General features: G+C 42.7%; 1 protein-coding gene across 3 annotated transcripts in view; it reads right to left on the reverse strand.

Moving 5' to 3' along the window:
- Positions 1 to 816: 816 nt before the first annotated feature.
- The window catches only part of NFRKB (nuclear factor related to kappaB binding protein), a 31,909-nt gene continuing 8,686 nt past the window's right edge, over positions 817 to 24,039 (reverse strand). Inside the window, exons 9-27 of one of the 3 annotated variants that reach the window (XM_058194618.1) lie at positions 23,697 to 23,781; positions 23,118 to 23,301; positions 22,330 to 22,438; positions 20,484 to 20,610; positions 19,518 to 19,583; positions 19,181 to 19,260; positions 19,055 to 19,098; positions 17,560 to 17,620; positions 15,927 to 16,101; positions 12,662 to 12,768; positions 12,025 to 12,148; positions 10,951 to 11,030; positions 9,548 to 9,768; positions 8,369 to 8,648; positions 4,872 to 5,135; positions 3,624 to 4,412; positions 2,631 to 2,737; positions 1,505 to 1,640; positions 817 to 1,267 (exon numbers count right to left, since the gene is read on the reverse strand). In XM_058194618.1, the coding sequence (XP_058050601.1) occupies positions 1,142 to 1,267; positions 1,505 to 1,640; positions 2,631 to 2,737; positions 3,624 to 4,412; positions 4,872 to 5,135; positions 8,369 to 8,648; positions 9,548 to 9,768; positions 10,951 to 11,030; positions 12,025 to 12,148; positions 12,662 to 12,768; positions 15,927 to 16,101; positions 17,560 to 17,620; positions 19,055 to 19,098; positions 19,181 to 19,260; positions 19,518 to 19,583; positions 20,484 to 20,610; positions 22,330 to 22,438; positions 23,118 to 23,301; positions 23,697 to 23,781 (3,165 nt within the window). In that variant the 3' untranslated portion in view covers positions 817 to 1,141. Of the gene's footprint in view, positions 1,268 to 1,504; positions 1,641 to 2,630; positions 2,738 to 3,623; positions 4,413 to 4,871; positions 5,136 to 8,368; positions 8,649 to 9,547; positions 9,769 to 10,950; positions 11,031 to 12,024; positions 12,149 to 12,661; positions 12,769 to 15,926; positions 16,102 to 17,559; positions 17,621 to 19,054; positions 19,099 to 19,180; positions 19,261 to 19,517; positions 19,584 to 20,483; positions 20,611 to 22,329; positions 22,439 to 23,117; positions 23,320 to 23,696; positions 23,782 to 24,039 lie in introns of all 3 variants that reach the window. The other 2 variants (XM_058194617.1, XM_058194616.1) reach the window with 2 other exon arrangements.

A 24,039-nucleotide genomic window follows, 5' to 3' on the forward strand; every position in this document is an offset into this window, starting at 1 on the left:
GCTAGTTATCAAACGAAGTGCCATTTTCAAACCCCCCCGGGTGTATTGTTTGTTACGTTTTTCCAACTTTTCTGATTCTTGCACCCCAAAGTAGAAGCTAGATTTGGATTCCCATTTTTTTGGCAATAAAGTACCATACACTTGATTAACATCTGATTTTAATGTCAGATGACATCATTAATAGCTAGCAACTCTGACTTTAAAAAAAAACAAGACCATGCAAAACTGCAAACATGGTATGCAAGAATTATCGTGGTTCATAGAAGTGGCATTTTTCTCTTAGCAAAAATATAGACAAAATATTCATTTCTGCGCTTAGCATCACTTTTGAAAAATGATAGCTTACTATAGAGCAAAAAAAGTTCAGGTAATATAGCCGACCTGGTATCAGACATTTGTTCATAAAGTTTGGTAATCTTTATTCAAAAAGCAATAAAAATCAACAGTTAGGCTAAATCTCCACTAAAATGAGCAGGTAAGTGGTCACCAAGCTCTGGGGTGAGGCTGGCTTCACCTGTGATTTTGAGAAGCGATTTTCCTGTCCCATTAAGGCCACCAACATTTTTTCAAAATGGGGTTTAGAGGGAACAAAAGAATTTAACTCTCTTTATTCACAACTACTTCATCTATGTATGAGATTTTCTTGTGCAATCTGGTGCAGGCGAGAGAAACACCTGCGCACAGAAAGAAAGACCATCAACCCAAAGTGGTGTCAGATCTCAAAAAACAATCTTAAACGCACACAGAACAGACAAAAACATTGGGAACAAACAATAACAGTCCAGACTGCAGAAAGTCCAATCCAGTGTTCACTACTTCCAACTCTCCCTTTCTTCTTCTTGTCTTATTTAGAATCCTTTGTAGAAACATACATTCCCACCAACAGGAGCCAATAATTCCAAGAGACTCCTCCTCATTCAAAATTCAATGTGGATTTCACTAGCATCCTACGCTAGCTGGGCTTGTATTGGTGGGTTCTGCCTATTCAGAACCCAAGAGACCACCGGAGATGCTGCTAGTTACATCGGGAACCAACCCGCACATCGCCAAGTCCCACCTGAGCAAGATGTCGCTCAGGTGAAAATGGCGCGAGAGAACTCAAGACTCAGTTGGAAAAAAATATATAATTCTGCTGACGCTTTCACGGCTGATCCTGGGTCTGTTTTGGAGATGGGGCTGCTGTGACCACTACAGTGGATACCGCTTTTGTAGCGCCAGAGACTGCTCCCGGCTGGAGATGAGAGGCTGGAACTGTCTGAATCCGCACCTGTACAGAACAGGACAATGAGATTAGAAACCTCCCACACACTGCAGAAAATATCAGTACTAGAGGGAAAAGCCTGTCATTAAACCAAATTTCTTACTGAAAGCTTGCCTCACCCCTCAAATCTCTGACCGAAGCACTCTCTGAGGGCACAAATAAATAAATAAATAAATTGCAACCATCAAGGCAATGGTGATAGTTCAAAGCCAAGCCGTGAAGACATTGAATGGGGTTCCTTACCTGGGCAGCCTGTCCTTGTTGCTGCAGCTGTTGCAGCTGCTGGGCAGTCAGGAAGCTCACTGGTTTGTTCCCAGCAATCAGTTTTGTTCCAGCTGGCATAGTGGTAAGGATGATATTCCTCCCCAACCCGCTAATGCTGCGGAAAGAAAGCCATCCAGAAGTCAGGGGGAGATTGGAAGCAGAAAGCGATAAGACTAGGCCTTTTTGCATCAGTTATTGCAGCCTCCAGGTTCCCAATAGTTTTTACAAGAACGTCAGGAAGGATTCCATTTCACAAGCGTGTCTCCCAAAGTTTTACCTAGCGAAAGCAGTTGTTTTATCAAACTAGTACCATCTCTAGCAGGGAAGGAGTTGATGTTCACCTGCTTTAGGAAGGAACATCATTTTTCCTCTACCTTAAAGTTTGTGTTTCCAGGATCTCGGTTGAATTCTGCCCATTTCACTATGAAGGCTGATTTGGCATGGGGGGGGGCGGGGGTTTAAGCCTCCAGGCTAAAAATCAGGAAACTTAGGGATGAAAGCTGGCTGGGTGCCATTGGGCCAATCATTCTTAGCCCACAGCTGGTCAGTCAATTCCTGTCACAACCAATGGATCAACGTTGAACTCAAAACATGGACCTTGCATTTGTGGGGAAAATGCTAAAAAAAAAAAAGAATAATTCTGCACATTTCACTACCTTTTTATGGGGAAACGCAGTTGCCATATAGCTGAAGGGGTAGGCAGGAAATCCCCCCTGTGCTTTAAAGAACTTGCGAAAAAATAACAAATACAGTATTTAATTTTTCATTCTGAAAATGTTGTGTTCTGTGGAGCTGAGGATTACATTTCAATAGCCATAGAAGCAGGTTAGAATTTGAACAATTTAGAGGGGAGATAGCCAAATAAAGAAAGATGGTAGGCAACATTCACTATCATTCAGGAGATTTTTTTTCTTAAAAAAGCACCAAACTGGACACTACTTGTTTAACCCATTCTACAGGCAGAGGTTTTGCTTTATGTTTTCAGCGGCTAAAAGAATTAGCACATTTCAGAACTTTCAATCCTCTTGTTGGATTTCCAGTGGCCTAATTACAGCTCTAAGAAATTCATTACTGAACGATTCCCAATTCCTCCTGCATTACTCACTTGGCCCCAAGGTTGCCTTTGATGAGGGGAGCAGTCATGACATTCTTGCCTTTCACAGGTTGGCTGATGACCGAGAGGGGCACGGTGATTCGGGTAGGCAGTTTCCCCTGGGCGAATAAATAATATGCAGAAATTATTTCTTACCGTTTCTTCTGCCCTATAGATTATCCAAATGTCAATAGAGATTCTCAGTCATCCAGGTCACGGTAGTCCCAAAGGTGGTTTTTCAAAAGGCAACTTGGACTTTCTGGTTTTTTTTTTGAAGACGTTTCGCTTCTCATCCAAGAAGCTTCCTCAGCTCTTCCGAAGCTTCTTGGATGAGAAGGCGCGTCTTCAAAGAAAAAACAGAAAGTCCAGTTGCCTCTTGAAAAAGCACCTTTGGGATAGATATCCAAAGGAAAGCGATACCTTCTCCCCCTGCAAGCCCCCTTCCCCAAATTTTCTTCAAAAAACCCAAACCATCGCAATATATATATACCATATTTTTCAGAGTATAAGATGCACCAAAGTATAAGACGCACCTTAGATTTTGGGGAGGAAAATAAGAAAAAAGCTGATTGGCAGGTGGATTGGCCTCCCAGAATACCCCCAATCAGCTGTTCTCAGAGGTGAATTTTAGCAACAGGTTCCTTGGTTGTGAGCTCTGTGCTTTGCTTTTTTTTCTGCCTTTGAAAGCCTCCAAAACAGAACTTCAGAAAAAAGCCTCTGAAGCTCTGTTTGGGGGCTTCTTTTCTGAAACTTTTTTCGGCCTCCGAAACCTCCTTTTGAGAAGCTGCGTGGGTTACATTCGGAGTATAAGACACACCCAAATTTTTACCCTCTTTTTTTTTGGGGGGGGGGAAAGGTATATATACTCCAAAAAATACTCCAAAAAATACGCATTTGCAAACAATTCCTAGTAACGGACAAAACCAGAATAGCAACAAAACGAATTATCTTCAATGCCGAGACCTTCCCATCTCAGGGAGTCTCTAGACAATCAACGTTACTTACTGGTTGGGAGGTGGAAACCACTGTGGTGCTCACAGGAACCTGTCGCACAGTGGAGGTTCCTGGTCCTATAGATATGGGTGTTCCTGACGCTGACACCACAGCGACTGCCTTGGAGACAGAAGCCGTCATGGTGGGCAGAGAAACAGCTGAGGTGTGGCCAGCCCCAGGTATGGTGACTGAAGAAGAGGGCATATGCTTGGCATGAGTGGCCACTGTAATTGTCTGGCCAGGTTTGGGAGGCATCACCCCCATGCCCTGCACAATCCTTATGGTGGCCGCTGGCTTGGCTTCCGAGGACGCTATTGTGGTCATGGCTTTGCCCTTGTGGTCTGCCATGGACATGCCCAAAGCAGGCATCAGTCGGAAGGCGGAACTGGCAGACTCCACCGTTTTCAAGTCCGGTGTCACTTTGACCACAGTTGGTCCAGCACGACTGGGTGATGCAGAGGTGTTGGGCGTGCTGGTCTTGGCGGGAGAGTCCGAGGATTGGATGGGGCTTGATGTCACACGCAAAGTGGCGCAGATGCCCTTCCCTGCAGGGCTGCTTCCGCCGGCGGCAGCTGTGCTGAAGAGGTCTTGGGTCAGTTTGACAGTAGTGACTTGCGATTTGGCCAAGGTGGCCATCATGTCCGGAGTGATGCGGAGAACGGTCTGCCCCTTGGCATCTGTGGTGATGGAGGACGGAGGCAGACGCAGAACATCCTTGCCTTGAATACGGAAGTTGGACGTGGTAAGGGGGAGGCTGCTCCCAGTCTGGCTCTTCATGCCCAGCTGCCCAGTAATAGCCACCTGCAAAGAGAAACAGGCACTGATCTGAACTTCTGTTTTAAGAAACACTGGTCGCATTGTCCGTAGCCATACCAGCAATGCTGGTAATCTTGTGTGTAGCCATGCCAACTAAACAAGGTTGGAAGGCCAAACTGGTCATAAGTGATTATAAAACTTTTGCTCAGAGGTCTTTAAAAACCAGGCAAATTAACGGGGCAACAGGCCCGTCACAAAACTGAGTAGCCTCCTGATATCTATTTCCTAATTTATAACATAGCTGCCAGGAGGCTCAATTTCCTCTTCCATTCTACCATCTCCTTCCTTTTGAGCTATGGCTGTGAGAAGGACATGGAGCTATGCGTTTTTATTTCAATAAAATTAAGAACTTAATAAATCAGGCGTGACTGGGGAACTTCCTAGGGGCACGCAGTAAGCAGTAAAATACCTGCAGTAATTCCTTAGCAGAGTGCAGATCCTCACCTGTTTAATGATATTTTGGCCAGCGACGTTCTGGAGGACAGTGGTGGATGACGAGGAAGACGATAAAGAGGCAGAGGAGGACAACGGAGTGGTGGAAGGGTTGGGCACTGCACTGTTCGGAGAACTATTTGCTGGCTTGGGGATGGGTGTAGCCGTTGCTGGTATCCCTGTCCCAGTAACACTTGCTGCTCCAGTTACAGCAACGGTTGTTCTCTGTACTTGGACTGGGCTGGTCTGAGCTTTCACTGGAACAGTCATGACAGCCTGAGAGGGGGGCGGGGGAGAAGAAGTCATTATCATAACAACTGCATAACGCCTGAATGTCATTCCTTTCTGTTTCCGATTGCTCCACATAACTCAAAAAAAATTCAAGGTAGCTGTCACTCTTACCCCGAATCACTTTTGGAAATACAGAAATATGTACATTCTTGTCAGGACTCCTTTCTAGTCCAATATGCACTTGGACTCTGGGAAAGCATTTGCTCTCAGGAGGAGACCGAAACTCCCACAGAGGGCATCCCACGGGGTGGCGGATGGGGGGGGGGCTATCTAGTATGACTTTTATGCTGTAACGGCGGGTTGGAGGGAATCAAAATACATCCCGTGGATCAACAGGCCTGGTGAGTGGCAGCTGGCTCATCAGTATCGACTGAAGGTGGAGGCCATATTGGTCAGAACGGCTTCGGAAGAACAGCACACAGTGTGGTGGCAGCCACTTGAAAGGGTGTGCACAGCGGTGTAGAAAGCAGAGGGAAGACTACTAAGTTATGTATTTCCCGAGGAAACAGTATAGGTTCTCCTAGGGGTGGAGCCAAGATGGAGGACAAGCAGCGACGGGTGTACAGAGCTCTTCCAAAAGTAAATCAGGTTTTTCTTTTTATATTTTTAACTCATTTTTAATCTGTTTTTAACCTATACCAGACTATAAAGCACATATAGTGTGGCTACCATTTGTTTTAGATACATTTTAACAATACTACAAGCCAGGATTTTTAAGAATGGGGGAAAGGAGAAAGAGACAGCACTCTGCAACACGAAATTCATCCAAGCCATTGAAGCAGCAGAAAATGGAAGATTATACTGCAAACAGATAGTCTGTTCTAATATCTGTAGTTGCCTTATCAGATAAATTTAATTTATATGACTCTGGAATGGGACTTACAAACTGAACTTGAAAGCAAACAGCATGTAGAACTTTCCTCCTCTCTCTCTCGAGAATGGTTCCCCTCCTTGGAACTCAGTAGCAGCCTTTCTTGCACAGGAGGGAGATGTAATATATTTCCCAGGAAAATCACGGTAATGGCGGCAAAACCAAACAATGGCCCCAAATATGGGCGCCCTTTAAATGGGGCAGGGGTGCTAAGAATGTCCCTGTCCGCTAGAAGCATGATAAACCTAGAACTATGATTTGGAACGTGGAATCTGAGCAGCTTATATGAATCTGGGAAAACACACAACACTCTTCAAGAAATGTCCAAACACAATAGGATCGCCAACATGATCACCAATGTCCAATGACAGATAAGGCATAAGAAGAAGATGCACTTGGAACATTTCTCCTGTTTCATGACTTACTTGAGGAAACGTCTAAGAGATGATTGGAGTCCATGACTCACTTCCTTTATTTTTTCCCCCCAATTCAGCTAATGTAACCAAATTCAGTCAGATAGACCCACACATAATCAAGTTTTCTTTCTTTAGCAACGCAAATGATGCAGCACAGAAAACACAAACTGCTCACATTCTGTAAAGGAAGTTGTTCATAGTTGTTGCTCTGCTTTAGGGAATCTATTTGCTGATGACATTTAAATTGTTAAATTATCCCCCATCTTCTCCCATGTATGATCTAGTACAGGGGTAGTCAACCTTTTTATACCTACTGTTGTGCCTCGCTCGCTCCCCCCCCCCCCGCAGCCGGGCCCCTCTTATCTCCTGCCGGACGCTGATAGTACAGAAGAATGTCCTGGCATGCCTCCAGCCCCCAGCCCTGGCACCATGCCTGGACAAACCGAACAAACCTCCCTCCGATAGCATATGCGCCTGAAGCCAGCCACGAGCTGGGATTACCAACAGCTGGAGACGAAACGATGCAATGGATAGATCCACGCTTCCGGAGAATGGAGAGGTGACGTCAGCAAAAGGAAGGGAGGGGCAGGCCTGGATAAGTGCTGAGTCATGGAGCCACACCCCATGGCCTATATAAAGGATCTGCTTTCTGGCATTCTCTGAGTCGGGCAAAGTCTAATCTGGATTGCTGAAGTCACACCTTGGATTCCTGCCTGCCCTGATGACTCTGATAGGACTTTGGCAGAGCTGCAGAGGCACACTTGATACGGACTTCCCCGACTCGGCCGTCAGAGGAGTAGCGGGACACGACACCTACCGCCCACTTTTGTATCTCTGTTAGTAGTAAAATTTTCTAACCACCCACCGGTTCCACAGTAATGCGCCATGTATCGTCGTCTGCGCATGCCTCTCGCACATTGTGCATTGGGTTTGGGGGGAGCACCGGCTATCAGCTCTGCTTGTTTGTTATAGCTGGGTGGTGTGGGGGGAGATGCGTGAGCTATTCTGGGATGAGGCTCTTTTGTTTGCGGTTGCACTATAGCGCCATTTAGTTCCACTTATGTAACGTGAACTAAACTTATGTGCAAGCGATTCAAATAGTATATTTTCAGAAATTTAAATTGTCATAGGGAATTTTATGAAAACCTAATGGAAATGTTTTTAAATAATGCTATGAATTTTTTTTAAAAAGTCAATTAAATTAAAAAAAAAAGGAAAGTGCTTCAGTATTGGACAAAATCCCTACTGCGCACCATGAAAGCTGGAACGCCCACTAGTGGGCAGTAGGGACCAGGTTGACTACCACTGATCTAGTATTTTTGAACCTTAGCAACTTCTAAGATGTGTGGATTTCAATTCCCAGAATTCCCCAGCCTGTCTTACTGGCTGGCTGGGGAATTCTAAGAATTGAAGGGTACACATCTTAAAATTGCCAGGGTTGAGAATCAATGGTCTGGACATTCAAAAAACACAAGGTTTAAGAATGAGTCCCTTTCTCTACCAAATGGAATGGAAAGAGAAGTCTATCCATGAAAAACATAGGTTAAAGAAGGCTAAAATGAGATGGGATTTCTTCCAACAGAAGTTAAGAATTCTCCTGTCTCCAGAGAACTTACTAATCCCAAGCAAAAGTATTTTGCCTTTCTCAGCAAGATCCAGCAAAGATTTCGTGAAAATGGAAGTCTGTATGGTGTCATTTACCGTAAATATTTACACAGGAAGCACCTACACTTGTTCCCCTTTTCTGCAGGCACTAGTAAAGGGGTAGTAATTTATTTAGATACCTTAGTTCCGATGCATTGAATTATACTGTGTACAACTGCTATTCAACGATGTGAAATTACAGAGGTGAATCTACGTTCAGTAGTGATGGAGAGATCACCTTGAAGGTAGTTTACTAACACCTGTGCTCATTCGCATGTGTTACTCACCTGAGAGAATACTTTGGTTTGCACAGAAGTGGAAGGAACCCGGATCTGAGGGACGGCTGCGAGAGATGGCTGCTGTTTTGCTACCACCTGGGCCGGCTGAGACAGAGGGGGAAGGCTAGTCTGAGCTGCAACTACTCGGACTTGAGGAAGGCCTGAGGAAGTAGCGTGGCTAGTGCTCCGCGGGGTCGGCAGCTGAGATCCAGGCTGAGCCTGTGTGCTCTGTGTGGTCGAGAGCAACGTCCCAAGCTGGGGCATGGTGGGAGAAGATACTAAAAGGATGCTATGCAACCATGAAACAAAACAAGAAAATCCTCATGAGTATACAGGGAAAAAAAAGAGAACCTTTCTTCTAGAACACAGAGTTTCAACTGGATCAAGTGCTCAAAACACAGTGATGCAACACAGGCCCTTCTTTTCTCAAAAAAAAAAAACAATAGTTCAAAGAACAGTTTATCATTTGAAACACTTACTTAAAATTGCTTGGAAAGCCTGCCAATATTTCTACGTTCTTCAAACAAACCGGACCACCTGACTCAACAATGTTTTTCCAAACAGCCCCTATTCTTAGGTCACCTGGAGCAAGCAGGGGTGTCAAAATTGGATTTCTTCAAGGGCCGGATCAGCATGGTTCTCTGTGGGCCAGTGGAGGGGGGGCAGGAGGGAGGGGAGACGGACTGGATGCCTCCTGCAGCACCCTGCCGGCCAAAACAGGGCACTGGGGGCCACACGCGGCTCCTTCTGCTCCATTTTTGGCCTGAACGGCCTCCTGCAGCACTTTACTGGCTAAAACGGGGCATGAGGGGGGGCTCCTTCCATGGCCTCCTGCAGCACTCTGCTGCCCAAAATTGGCTGAAGACGGGCCCCGTGGGGCCCTCATGTGGCCTGTTTTCGGCCTCCCCAGCCTCCAGCAGCATTCTGCTGGCCAAAAACGGGCCTTGTGGCTGCCAGCCCTTTGATATTTCCAGGCCGGCCCCATAGGCCTTGAGTTTGACACCCCTGCTCTGGAGGAATCACTTGCAGAAGATTGTAACCAAGAAACCAGGTTATATTTTCCCTCCTTTTTGCATGTTTAAACTGTCTAGCACGCTCTCTAATCCCTACCCCTGCCTTATCCTTATTCTGCCTGGAGGTATTTCCAATCCGCTCCAACTTTTTTATTAAGATGTACAAGAGAATTACCTCTGGCTGGATTTTGCTGGCTCTGTTGTAACGCAAGACAAACTCTTGCTAACCACAGTGACAGGAGGGGGTGAAATAGGCATTGCTGGCAAAGGGAGTGCGGTAGGCGTCACTGGAGTTACCGGGGTTGGCGGCATGCTGGAATCGCTAACGCTCAGCTGGCTGGGCTCGGAGATGCCGGTGATCACCCCTTTCGACGAACTCTCCTTGGTGCTGGATTTCTACAACGTCAAGAAAGGAGTTTTTTTTCTTGGAACACAAACTGCATTCACCTCTGACAATCTGGACAAGTTCACATGATGAAAGAACACCGGATCTTCTAAAAAGAATTCTGCATTTCAAGGATACAACAAATTTAAAATGCCTGCCATGCAACCCTGGACAATTTCAGATGGAACTGAGAAAACCAAGAAAGTTGCTGCTGCAGTGGTAGGATCCTATCGGTTTAACAACCAGTTCTGTGATCACATGCTTTGCGCGCACTCGTGCGCTTGGCATGCACCTGCGCCAGACGCATGCTACACGTGTGTGCACAATTGAACAAAAAACCACCTTCTGCGTTAGTGCTAGGGAATTAAAACAGCTGAGGCGCGGCAATCCACTCTGCCACGCTAATCAGCTGCGAAGATATAGGTAAGTAGAGCAGAGGGGCGGGCGGGCCCAGCTGATCGTCGGAGTGAACCACAACTGATCATCAGAGCTATCGAACTGGTAGAATCCCACCCCTGTGCCGCTGATCGTTATAGGCAGAGCTCCACTAGATGAGCAGACTCAGTCTTTATGAGCTGCTTATGCACAGGTTTGAGAGGAAGAACAAAAAACAAGCAGCAACTCCTCCATGCAGTGGAAAAGCAACAATTCCTAAAAGGAACCACAGCTTTCTATCCTTAGTCTGTTGTTTATCATATACAGAAGGTTTTTCACTGGCTGTTTTGCACATAATATTCGACCGCAACTTACCACATTATTCATGAGAGAAGTAAAATACAACAATCCCATTTATGTCCCACCAATTCATACATTTGAATGAACCATCTGTGGCTTCCAATTTTATTGCCTACCCCTTATCCTAAGTAGCTCAGGAGTAACTCAAAAAATCTCGCTTTAACTTTTATTTAAAGGTAACTACTTGGACCAGGAACTGAGATGGATACGAACGATGATGGGATGTTTTTCTAGGACTTTACCTATGTGTCAAATCAAGTCTGTGAGGGAACAGAGACTTGTTGGAATTCTCTTCTGCTGCAGACTCATCTTCCCGAAATTAGAAGTGGTCCAACATATTTGAGAATACAAACTACTTGTTTGTAGCCAGAGTTAGAGCAGGATAATTTCTTTCTGAAGAGCAGAAGAAAAATTTCTTCTGAAAATTTCTGCCCCAAAGACTATACAAGGCAACTTACTGTCTTTGCAGGAGGCTTTGGCTTCTGCTGAAGAGCCTTCTTCGCCTTTGCTGCAGCTGCCTGGGCCTGATGAATCCGCTCTGGAAGGAAAGAATCAGCAGCAGTTCTCAAACAGATGCTGAGAGAGAGAGACATGCACTACCTAGGCAGCCCTTTCCTTAAAAAATACACATGTAGTTCAAAGAATTCTCACTCTGCTGGGTGATGTAATTTGCCAGCCTAGAACAGATGAGTCATACATGAAAACTGCTAATGTTCTAATGCACTTTCTTGCTATCCTCTGAAATCCCGTTCCTGTAGGCAGCTTTTATAAGTCTTTCACTTTAAATTATGAATATGAGCAAGCAATGGCTATTCAAAGAGAACAAGAGAAAAATTGTGGGCATCCCCTCAGCAATGGCAAAATTTATAGTAAACAGAGGCAAAATATGTTTTGAAGGGAGGGAGGGAGGGAGGGAGGGAGGAAGGAAGGAATACAATTTTTATACACTCTTTATATATGGGGTACCCTATAACAAGAATTAGGAGATGCAGTGGCTTAGTGGCTAAGACGCTGAGCTTGTCGATCAAAAGGTCGGCAGTTCAGCAGTTTGAATCCCTAGCGCTGTGTAACGGGGTGAGCTCCCTTTACTTGTCCCAGTTTCTGCCAACCTAGCAGTTTGAAAGCACATAAAAATGCAAGTAGAAAAATAGGGACCACCTTAGGTGGGAAGATAACAATGTTCTATGCGCCTTTGGCGTCATCATGCCGGTCACATGACCACAGAGACGTCTTTGGACAGCGCTGGCTCTTCGGCTTTGAAACAAAGATGAGTACCACCCCCTAGAGCCGGAAACAACTAGCACACATGTGCGGGGGAACCTTTACCTTATAACATATATTGACATCCATAATCCATTTGAGGAAGCAAAGGCTTTCTCTGGGGTAAAGAGCAGCTTTTTCCCTCTTTTATTTCTATAATGCAATGAGTGTGTTACATAAGAAGATGGATGCAGGGCTGACTTCACGTTTGCAACAAACTGACAACGTTACAATGAACTAAACGCTGTTAGATCCCTCCAGCCAATACCTACCAAACTCCTCTTCACTCCGGTCTCGGTGTAGATATATCCATAGTTTGCGACCAATATCGTATTTTACACAGGGGTCTTTCTCATAGTGCAATCGATCTAAAGCACCACTCACCACAGTGTTAACCTAAGGAAAGGAGTCGCCATGAAATTAAGGGGTGCAAAAGACTTTTTGTTAATTTAGAAGCCAGCTATCAGTGACTTATGGAAGTGCAGAAAAAAATGTTTTGAGGGATGAGAAATATGCCCCAAAAGTAGGAATGGGATACCCAAACCATTCGAAACTAAGAGGCAAGATGGATGAAAAAAACACAAAAAAGTCTCTGGATATTCAGAATCTATAGAAAATGTCCCTTGTTAATATCTACATTTTTAAATGGATGCTTCGGTTTTAAGAAAACCCAGTTGCAGTAGTGTAACTTAGCTCCCTGCATGTTATCACTTCTAGTCTGAGGTGCAATAGTCAAAAATTTATAAAAGCATATTTTGCAACTCTATTAGCTAATCTGCAGCTCTACTCACATTCTACTAAACTACAGCCTTTAAAAATGGTTGCAGTGCGCTGCTATTTTCAGTTGGAACACCCATTTATGGGGATTCGGAGGCCACCAGTAAGGCGGCTTGAACACCTACAGCTTACCTGAGCACTGGTGACATCAGGAGCAAGAAACTGGGAGTCCTTCAGAAGCTCGCAAATTTCAGCACGAGTTCCCTCTCCGTTTGGAAGACGGGCTGCAGCATCCCGAACTGAAACAGCAAGAAAAGACCAAGCGCAATCAGGGTCCCGATAGAATCCAGTACTGAAGTAGTAACTCTCGAGCTATTCTTGTCCCGTTTATTTGAAGGCTTCCCCACTTCAATTTAGGCTTCCCCACTTCAACTTGGGACTACCAGACCCAAGTAGGTAGTAATAATCTTAGTCCGTGGAAAAACAAACTTTATTCGAACAGCTGGGAATTACTCGTTCAACTCAAAGTAAAACAAATGCTACCCAACACAAATTCCTCAGTTATCTAACAAACCTTAATCCAATTAGGCAAACTGCCAAAGGCCCTTCCTGGCAAATGTCCAGAAGCCACAAGAACAAAGACGTACATTTATTTATTTATTTATTTATTTATTATTCATATTTGTATACCGCCCTATCTCCCGAAGGACTCAGGGCGGTTCACAGGCAAATAAAACATCTATATACAAATTAAGATGACCATTAAAAAACTTATTCTAATGCCAAATTTTAAAATATAAATATAAATATTAAAACCAATTTAAAACCCCTATAAATTTAAAATCTAGGCCAGTCCTGCACAGATGAATAAATGTGTCTTGAGCTCGCGACGGAAGGTTCAGAGGTCCGGAAGTTGACGGAGTCCTGGGGGGAGTTCGTTCCAGAGGGTGGGAGCCCCCACAGAGAAGGCCCTTCCCCTGGGCATCGCCAGACGACACTGCCTAGCTGACGGCACCCTGAGGAGTCCCTCTCTGTGAGAGCGCACGGGTCGGTGAGAGGTATTCGGTAGCAGCAGGCGGTCCCGTAGATAACCCGGCCCTATGCCATGGAGCGCTTTGAAGGTGGTTACCAAAACCTTGAAGCGCACCCGGAAGGCCACAGGTAGCCAGTGCAGTCTGCGCAGGATTGGTGTCATACGGGAGCCACGAGGGGCTCCCTCTATAACCCGCGCAGCCGCATTCTGAACCAACTGCAGCCTCCGGATGCCCTTCAAGGGGATCCCCATGTAGAGAGCATTGCAGTAATCCAGGCGAGACGTCACGAGGGCGTGAGTGACCGTGCATAGGGCATCCCGGTCTAGAAAGGGGCGCAACTGGCGCACCAGGCGGACCTGGTAAAAAGCTCTCCTGGAGACGGCCGTCAAGTGGTCTTCAAAAGACAGCCGTTCATCCAGGAGAACGCCCAAGTTGCGTACATGAAGCAGAAGACAGAGCAGAAGACACAGCTACAACGTTGTTTTCCGGCAAAGCTGAAACGCCAGTGCTGGTCTGTTTTAAGCCTTATGGGAGGGGCCAATCATTTCTTGGCCCTACTCCTGAGTTGTCCTCTCTGCTTGAGCTGTTCTTGCCTTCTGGAAGCTCTTCTCATGCGTGCATTTTGAACAGGCTCCTCCAGTTCCTCTTCCTCACTACTATCAGTTTCTGGAGGCTCTGGAGTCCGCACCTCATTTCCCGATGGCCCTGGCCTCACCTCAGCCTCATCGCTATCCGATTCCGTTGCCAGCTCCGTAGGTTGCTGACGGACCACAACATTAAGTTTTTCTCCTTTCCCCTATAGAAATTTTGCAGGCAGCCCTCTTGTTATGCAGACAATCCAGATTCCAAGAATAACACTGTACTGCTATGATCGGTTATGATCTCAACTGATAGCTTCCTTCTCTACCTGCTTCTCCATTCCTTCAAATGCAAATAGATGACCTGTTTCCTATAAAAAGATTGAAATCTTCCTATTCTGGGGCTAAGAAGGGACTTCCCGCTTTCAAGCTGCCTAAGGCTATACACTAACGTGACACAAGAGGGTGAATCTCTTTATGTCCTTCTTTTGCTGTCTGTTATTCAGGAGCCAGTGAATCCTGGCAGACAAAATTATTTCTGGATTACGCTTTCTACAACACAGAGCAAGGTTTGATGCCTGAAACCTTCAGTCCCCAAAAGCTATGCTGGAAAAGACCTTTGTTTAAGGGAATGAAGAGCTATTGCCAGGTAGAGCAGATAATGCTAAGCTATATATATATATATATACAAACACAGGTGCGTGTATTTACAATTTATGACTGCAATGGAATCTGTCCATTATAGTCATAGGTTGCGTCATAACATAACATAACATAACATCAGAGTTGGAAGGGACCTTGGAGGCCTTCTAGTCCAACCCCCTGCCCAGGCAGGAAACCCTACACCATCTCAGTCAGATGGTTATCCAACATATGACACGTGCTTTCTGTTTTTTCCTTAAGTTATATGCCAACCATCTCCCAGGTTTATTTAACATAACATAACAGCGTCGGTTGTAAAGGGGTCACCTATGTGACCGATTCGATTTTATGATTTTTTGTATCAGTTCTTAAGCAATCCTATTGATTTGTGTGGGCCGGTTTTGCTGAAAATCAGAAGTAAATGTTGGTTTTTAGCAAAAACATTGTAAAAAGTGGTCTTGTGAACACAGGATGCTGCAAATGGCCATAAATTTCCATGCACCCAAAATGCATTCATTTAATTAGGTGGGTGGGTGGGTGGGAGGTAGCCATCAGAGTTTCAAAACCAGGTTGTTAAGTACCCTGAAGGTAAGTCCATCATAACTCTGAACAGTCGAAAAGCAACAGGTTATAAGTCGAGGACTACTTATATTGTTTTTCTCTATGAAGTAACATTAAGCAACTGGCTTTCCTCTGAAGCTTTCTTAAAGCTATGGTATGAGGCTACTCTGCATTGTCAAACTATACATTCCTCTTGATATCTATCTCCTGTGTGTGTTTGGTGGCTTTGCAGCCAAGCTCTTTTATTTGCGGATTTCAAAAATTAAACTTGAACTCATAATATATCAAGGATCTTTTTATCCCACCTTTCAACAGACAATTTTCAAGATGACTTTACAACATAGTTTAAAACTTATAAAATTTATATCGATATATTGACCATCATTTGTGTTGTAAATGTTGTACCTTGATGAACGTATCTTTTCTTTTATGTACACTGAGAGCATATGCACCAAGACAAATTCCTTGTGTGTCCAATCACACTTGGCCAATAAAAAATTCTTTTCTATTCTATTCTATTCTAAAACTAGAAACAAATTAAAGTCTATCCTGCAACGTTACTGCTCATTTCCCCCCACTGCAAAATTCAATGGACACATATGGAATCTCTCTCTCTCTCTCTTACACGCAGACAAAACTTACCAAGAGACAATATGGTGACATATGCAGGTCTATCTGATCGTAACAGAGAATGTTCCCGGGGTTTGTTTAGAGAGGTTTCCTTGTCAAATACTCCTTTGACAGGGCCCACCACGGACTCAAAGCCATGCATACAGAAAGTAAAAGCTTTGTGAGGCTGGCTGTATCGATAGCGTTCCTGCAGACATAAAAGGATGAAGGACACCCAAGTAAGAGATTCACAAGAAAAGATAGGACAGCAAATTTTTCGGAGTATAAGATGCTCCTGAGTATAAGACGCACATTAGTTTTTGGGTAGGAAAACAAGAAAAAAAAAATCTGCCTCTGCCTAATAGCATCCATCAGTATTCATCTGGCTAGCATCTTTGCAGCAAATAGCAAATAGCCTGGTCAGCTTCAGCACAATATCGCAGCATGATTCAGCATGAGCAGCTGATTGGCGGGTGGATCAGCCTCCCAGAATACCTCCAATCAGCTATTCTAGGCTGCAGGGATTGCTACAGACCATCACTGTGGCCAATCGCCATCTGAAACTGCCCGAAAACACGACGCGTGGAGGCCAAAAATGGAGCGTATGGAGGCCGAAAATGTGATGCACGGAAGCTGAAAATGCAATGCGTGGAGGCGGTGATTGGCGGCGATGTGCTGTGGCAATCCCTGCAGCCTAGAACAGGTCTAAAACGAAGCATTCGGAGGCCGAAAACGCAATGCGTAGAGGCCAAAAATGCGAGGCACAGAGGCGGCAATGTGCTGTGGCGATCCCCACTGCCTGGAACACGTCTAAAACAGCGTGTGGAGGCAGAAAACGCGATGAGGCCGAAAACAGGCAAAGGGTGGTGGTCAGCAGGTGAGCGGGGATTCAGTGTATAAGACACACCCAAATTTTCACCCTCTTTTAGGGAGGAAAAAAGTCTTATACTCCAAAAAGTACGGTGTGTGTATTACACATATATTAACAATAATAAGTAGGCATATGCAGGTAGAAGCCTTTCTTTGCCACAAAAGTTACACTTTCACATGGGTCTGAAGCACTTCGAGATTTAATGTTTGCTTGACAAATGTAGCAAACCATGAATAAAGAGTGAAGGGGGGAAAACCAAGTACCATAGGAAAAAGAAGTAAGTACTTGCCAGTATGCTTCTGAACCCCTCAAAAAATTATACAATCTATTTTATCGGAAGTGCTAACGTGAAAATATCCCATTTGTTTTCACTGAAAATTCCAAGATTTGGCTGACAGTGATCAGCAGGATTTAAAGGTCTGCATTTAGCATTTCCACGGGCTGTATGTGCAATGCAGATGATGAACAATGAACATTCAATGATCCCATTAATCAGAGAAAAAAATGAACGGAGGCAGAGCAATGGCGTGATGGTTCTTAAAACTGGGAGTAATTGGGGCATATTCTGGAGAATCACAGAGCAATTTATAATTGCTTCTCTGTGACTCAATTGTGTTTTGGACTGTTGCTGGCAAGATACTTGTGCAAAGCAACAGAGACCAGTTTTATCGTAGGGATAATGACATTATTGGAGACTGGGAAAAGGGGCGAAAGCACTTAAGAACCATTGCAACAGTACCTGCCAACTGCAGCTTTTCCCAAACATGTCTGAGGCCAAATCCTTGCTAACCTTACCTGTTCCTGGAAAACGCGCTTCTCTTCTCCAGTGCTAGGCCGGACTATATAGTCTGTCCTTCTGAAACAGACAACAGTGTGAGACTCAGTGATCAGAATGACTATAGGTAGCCTTCAATTTGGGACCGTTAATTGAGCCCAGAATTACAGTTTTAAGTTGTGCAGGTTGTTAAGCAGGTCGCCATGCCCAATTTCACAACCTTTTTTTGTGGCAGTCATTAAGTGAATCACTGTGGTTATTAAGTGAACACTGTGATCATAATGAAATCCACTGTCCCCAATGGGTGTTTTTTGCAGGAAACTGGAAGTAAACGCCAAAAAAAAAATTATAAACCACAGTCACATGACCACAAGACTGTGCAATCCGCCATAAATGTGGGACGGTTGCTGAGTGCCCAAAATGAAAGTATATGACTATTGGGGTTGGGGGAAGGCACTGGAAGTTTGTATCTGGGTCATAACTAGATCTTAACTTCAAATTATCACTTATTGACTGGTCATAAGATGAGACTAGCTGTACAGAGAAACTCAGAACAAGTAACAGCAATTAATAATGATAAGAAAGGGTAAGATTTATTTTTTTGCCAGCTATGCTGGCTACCTTGTTAAAACTAATATGAATAAAAAAAAAATTGATGAAAGTCAGAGAAAACAATTGGAAATATAAGCAAGCCAATTTTAGGAAAGTCACCAATTTTGAGCATTATAAATATAGGAGTGCCTATCATTTATAAGCACCTCTGATAAGAGGGAAAAATTCATGTGGACACTTGATGGATTAATAAATGCAAAGGATATAATTCTAAATTATTCTTAGTTTACTGGACATCTGTGTTCTACGTATGCTGGGGTTGTAAATTAACATAATTTTAGAAAATCATTAATCATTTAGAAAATCAACAAACAGAAAAGATAATCACTAATAATATTGTTCTAGTTCTTTGAATTGTTTAAAATTTATTTTTACTTTTGCACACAAAATGTACCTAAGAATTACTCATTAATAACTGTACAAGCATGAATATTCTTGGACTGTACACATAGTCTTCGAGTTACGACCACAATTGAGCCCAAAAATCATGTTGCTAAGTGAAACATTTGTTATTTTGCCCCATTTTACATCCTTTCTTGGCACAGTTGTTAAGTGAATCACTGCCATCGCTAAGTTAGCAACACTGGCTTCCCTGTTGACCTTGCTTGTCAGAAGGTTGCAAAAAATGATCACATGACCCCAGGACACTGCAGCCGTCATAAATAGGAACCAGTTGCGAAGCATCTGAATTTTGATCACGTGACCATGGGGATGCCACAACGGTCGTGCGGAAAATGGTCACAAGTCACTTTTTTCAATGTTTTCGTAACTTTGAACGGTCACTAAATGAACTGTTGTAAGTCGAGGACTACCTATGTTTAATGTTGACTACCAAGGCTGATTTTAAGGTTTAGGCAAAGTTCAATTTTTTAAAAAAGACTTCTGCAATCCGTAAATACTCACACTCGTGGAACTGGTGTGGTAGCATCTGAACTATCTTCGTTGTCCTGACAAAGAGAAAAAAAGACTATGAGGCATGATGGATAAACCAGCTGGGCATATACTAGTTGAAATAAATATTGGTCGCACCTTGAAGAAAGCTTGGTCTTTAGTCTCCAACCAAAGTTGGAAGAGAGCTGCTAGCTCCTTCTCATGATCTTGGGAAGAGCCTCGAGAAGAAAACAAGCCACACAGGTTATCATCTACCACTAATACTTACACTACAACAGCAACACAATAGCTGCTGGGATACCCCACCCTCCATCAGCTGATTCTTCTGCTATAAAGAACGGAAAAGTGTGGAAATAATATCAATATTTATTTCCGCCACAACAGAAATTAGGAAAGATAAAAGTAAATGTATACGAATCTATCTGGATGACAAGATTTAATATGAAGAGTGGAGAAGGAGGCTTAGCTACTTTACCTATCAGTTTCCACTGCTGAATTTTTTCCTTGAATTCAACAAAAGGAGAAAAACTGGAAGAAGCATCTGTAACACAAACATTTTGCTAGGTTTAGGTATGACTGTAATGTATTTTTAAATCATTCAGACTGTAGATTAAAGGTCAATCTATGGAAAATATGAAGTTCGATCATTGCCCATTAGTGTTCTTCTATAAACTGTCATGCATGCCCTATCAAAAAATGTTGTAATTCAATCTATGGATTTCTATCCTCGTATGAACTGTAGCTGGATGCATCACTACACTTGGGAAATCTGGACTTTCCATTGCAAAGCAATCCACAAGAAAAAATGATACTTAAAGCCTCGCATGAAACTGATAGTACAACACAACATTTGAAACATGTAACACAACTCTTCCAGGCATAAGAAATTTTTTGTGCATAAAAGATTTCCTTTAATACAGTATTTAAAGCCACACAGGTTTAACAACATGAAACACCCAGTTAAAAAAAATATTGCTCTATTTTTCATCATGTGCAATAAAGTTTTTGAATACATTTCTTCAAGATTGACTGAATGAATCTGAGAAAAAGACAAGTATGATATCAACAAGGTGTTTACTCTGACAACTGCTACCCTGTTTTCCCCCCAAAAAGACCTCCCCTGATAATAAGCCCAATCGAGCTTTTGAGCCCATGTCAGTAAGGCCAAGGGCTTATTTCAGGGTTCAAAAAAATATAAGACAGAGTCTTATTTTCAGGGAAACACAGTACCTTTGACATTAAGTGGCTTGTATTAAAAAAAATCAAATAAGAAGGCCAGATTAGATATAAGCAAATTCCAACCAAAGTACATAAGCATTACTTGTTTAACAATTGTTTAGTTAGCTTAAATTTTTGATGAGCACCAAGTAACTGCTCACTTACAGCTTTAAAGGAATGATTTATTTTGGATGATAACAAAAAAAAAAAACACCTGTCTCACCTCTGCTGACTCCAGTGAGATATTGCAAGGCAGGTAAAACCAGTTCTGACCAGTTGGGGGCAAAGGAGAACCAGCTGTTTAATGTGCTGGCAGGGGAAGATTGCCAGTCCATGACTTTATCTTCCAGCTGAAGGAAACAAGATGACAGGTAGAATTTATACTCCTTACAAAAACTGTGAATGGCTTGACATTCAGTGTGAAGCTCAGAGTCATACATGGCTAACTCAACTGCCAAATAAATAAAATCAGAGTGGCCCTTATCTCCACATGGGAATATTTTTTTTTCATAAAAAAGTTTTATTTTTACAATCATGTCAAACAACTCATCCAATGTACAGTTATATACAATTAGTTGGGCTTGCCCAGTCACCACCCCCCTTTTTAACACTCTTCCCTCTTCTACCTTCTTTTACTTTCCTAACCTTCCTCTCCTTCTCTTATCTACATCCTCTCCTCCCTCCACCCTCCACCTTCCTTCTCCCTCTTCTACCCCTCTTCCTTCCTCTTCTCCTCTTTCCTACCTCCTACTCTCTCTTTTCTCCCTCCCCACCTTTCTAAAATGGTAACTGGGCAGACCCGACCCTACATTAATTATATTTATACATCTTCAATAATCCCTGTACATTAACCATCACTCCATCTCTAGCCTCAACCCCCCAATTTCCCTCCCCTTACCCCCACCCCCCACCCCGACTTCCCAGAACAAAATGCAGGGTATCAAAACTAACAATCATAATCTAAAATAATTCCTAAATTATAATCTCTAGTCACTCCACACTTAATCACACTCTCAATTCCCCTCTCCTTCAGAAATATATCTAATACAAAATATTTCCTAAATTTACTCATATGCTATTCGATATTTTTTTATCTGATACTTATTTTGAATATAATCAATCCACATTTTCCATTCTAAAATATATTTTTCTTGTGTATAGTCTTTCAAGTAAGCAGAGATTTTTGCCATTTCTGCCAGATTTGATACTTTGAGTGTCCATTCTTCAATTGTAGGTAATTCTTCTTTCTTCCAATATTGAGCAATCAAAAGTCTTGTGGCTGTTATTAAGTTCAAAATCAATTTAGTCTCTATAGCTGTACAATCCATAATTATTCCTAGTAGAAAGAACTGCGGAGTAAACTTAATCTTCTTTTTCAAAATATTCTGCATGATCCACCATACTTTAATCCAAAATGCTTTAACTTTTTTACAAGTCCACCATATATGGTAATAAGTGGCATCTTCACAATCGCATCTCCAACATTTAGCCTGTACATTAGGATACATACATGACAACTTTTTGGGGTCTAAATGCCATCTATAAAACATCTTATAAAAATTTTCTCTCATATTTTGCGCTTGTGTAAATTTAACATTCCTCACCCAAATTCTTTCCCAAGTTTCCAACATTATTGGTTGCTGAAAATTTTGTGCCCACTTAATCATACAATCCTTAACCAATTCAGTCTCTGAGTCTATTTCTACTAATACATTATACAACCTCTTAATATGCTGTTGGCCTTGATCTCTCATTTGTTTTAACAAATTATCCTCAGTTTGCTTAACACCTATTTTTTGATCTAATTTCCATCTAGCTTGTAATTGTCCATATTGGAACCATGTATAATTTTTCCCTTCTTCCCCCATCTCCACATGGGAATATTATTGATTAATTCAATTTCTGATAATGCCCGATTCCAATTGGGTAAGGGGAAACCACAATGCAAAGAAAAGAGGAAAGGCGACCAACACAAAAGGAGTCCACTGAATTTGGAAGGATAGCATTCTAGCCTGAATAATTTCAAATCTAGAAAGGCACCGAGAGGAGAACTGGAAACAAACTCTTACCACTGAGAGACTAGCAGGACCTTCTAACAACAGGATCTCAAGAAGCAGAGAAAAGAAGCTGGAGGAGATTTCATTCACTCCAAGACAAGGCTTGATGTCTTCAAGAGGCCTTGAAGAAAGAAAATATGTTTATTTTAACCTCATTAAACAAGTACCATGGCAATCACACTCAGCTATATCATTCTGTGTTCAAATTTTCACTTACACTATTCCAGATACCCAAATATGAGATAAGGTATCTCAATAATGTAATCTGGGAGAACTATTAAACCTAAGAGGTTATCTAATAAATTTTTGACTGATCCAATTATCTGAATATCATTCCCTTACTTATCCCAAACTTATCCCCAACAGGCTTAGATGCTTTTTGAGTCACAATTTGTAGCTTTAAAACAAGAGAAATTTGTTATGCTTCCTTATATGAAGTCAATGTGTGTGCGTGCGTGTGTGTATACACATACATACATACACATATGTATACACACATACATACACACACACACAAATAATTCTCGCTTATTGGACTTGTTGCAATGTGTGTTGAAAGCTGACCTAATCTGTATCTGTGCCTTACTGTAAATAGTATATTTCTCTGACAAGGTTGCAACCTAAAACAGATTAATTGATGTATGGCAGACTTGAGTTTGAAACTTTGCTAGTGGGAGCAAAATATTTTCCATGTTGATCAATTTCTATGTGGCTAGAACTGGCTTCATTACAACTATTAATTTATTTTACATTTTGGGGAGTTACATGTACAATTGCCATTCCCTTTGGAAGTGACTTACTCTTCTTTAACGGATGGGAGGGAGGGCGAATCCCACAGGGGAGGGATGGGGGAGGGGTTTTGAGAAACAGGAGGGATCCCTTCAGAGTTGCCTAGGGTTTCAGAGAAATCTTCAGCCTCAGATTTAATCACTTTTAGCTTCTTTTTCTTTTTCTCCTCCTTTTCCTTCACCTTCTTTTTGAGGACTGCAAGGTCAAACAAGGCTTTTTTTAAAACAAGAGAGACAAAAGATGTGCTTAGTTACAAAAGTTTTTAAAAACAATTTATAATTTAGAAATATAAATATTGCTGCTATGGATCGAGAGTTAAAAATCCCTTTAATTATATAACTGTACACTTGAATGCTTATCAGGAAGCAGATTCTAAGTACAGTGGCACTTATCCCAAAGGAACATGCAAATAGATGCAGCTCTAGTTGTACATAACAGCTGTAGTTGTACACATCTACATGTATTGGGCATTCTGCCTTTTTGCTTGAAGATATATAGCCTTTAATTCTCATGGATCTTTTTGGAGCAATGCAAAAGGTTTCATTTGAATCACTGATAAGGCACAAGTTTGCTGCATCTGATTCACTGACCTGCCAAAGATCCCTTCCGGCCAGCATTCACACGTGTCATGATGTCATTCAGGGTCAGATCCCCTGTCATCAGATCAGGGTGATTCTATGCAGAAGAAAAGAGGAGAGCAAACAAAAATCAGGTTTACCGCAAAAAGAAACCAGCAAGAAGTAGCACCCTTTGATGGGATGAGACAAATGTCCAGCTCAGGTAAGGGCCATACAAAGACCTAGGATCACAGGTCTATAGAAAAAAGCACAGCCCTTCCGAGTTTTGGTCCTCAAACCAAATTTAGGTTGGAACATGTAGGAATAAAACACATTCAACCAGTTAAGATGTTTTGAGTACATATTAGCATGAGAG

The sequence above is a fragment of the Ahaetulla prasina genome, chromosome 9 (assembly GCF_028640845.1).
Source record: "Ahaetulla prasina isolate Xishuangbanna chromosome 9, ASM2864084v1, whole genome shotgun sequence".
NCBI lineage: Eukaryota > Metazoa > Chordata > Lepidosauria > Squamata > Colubridae > Ahaetulla > Ahaetulla prasina.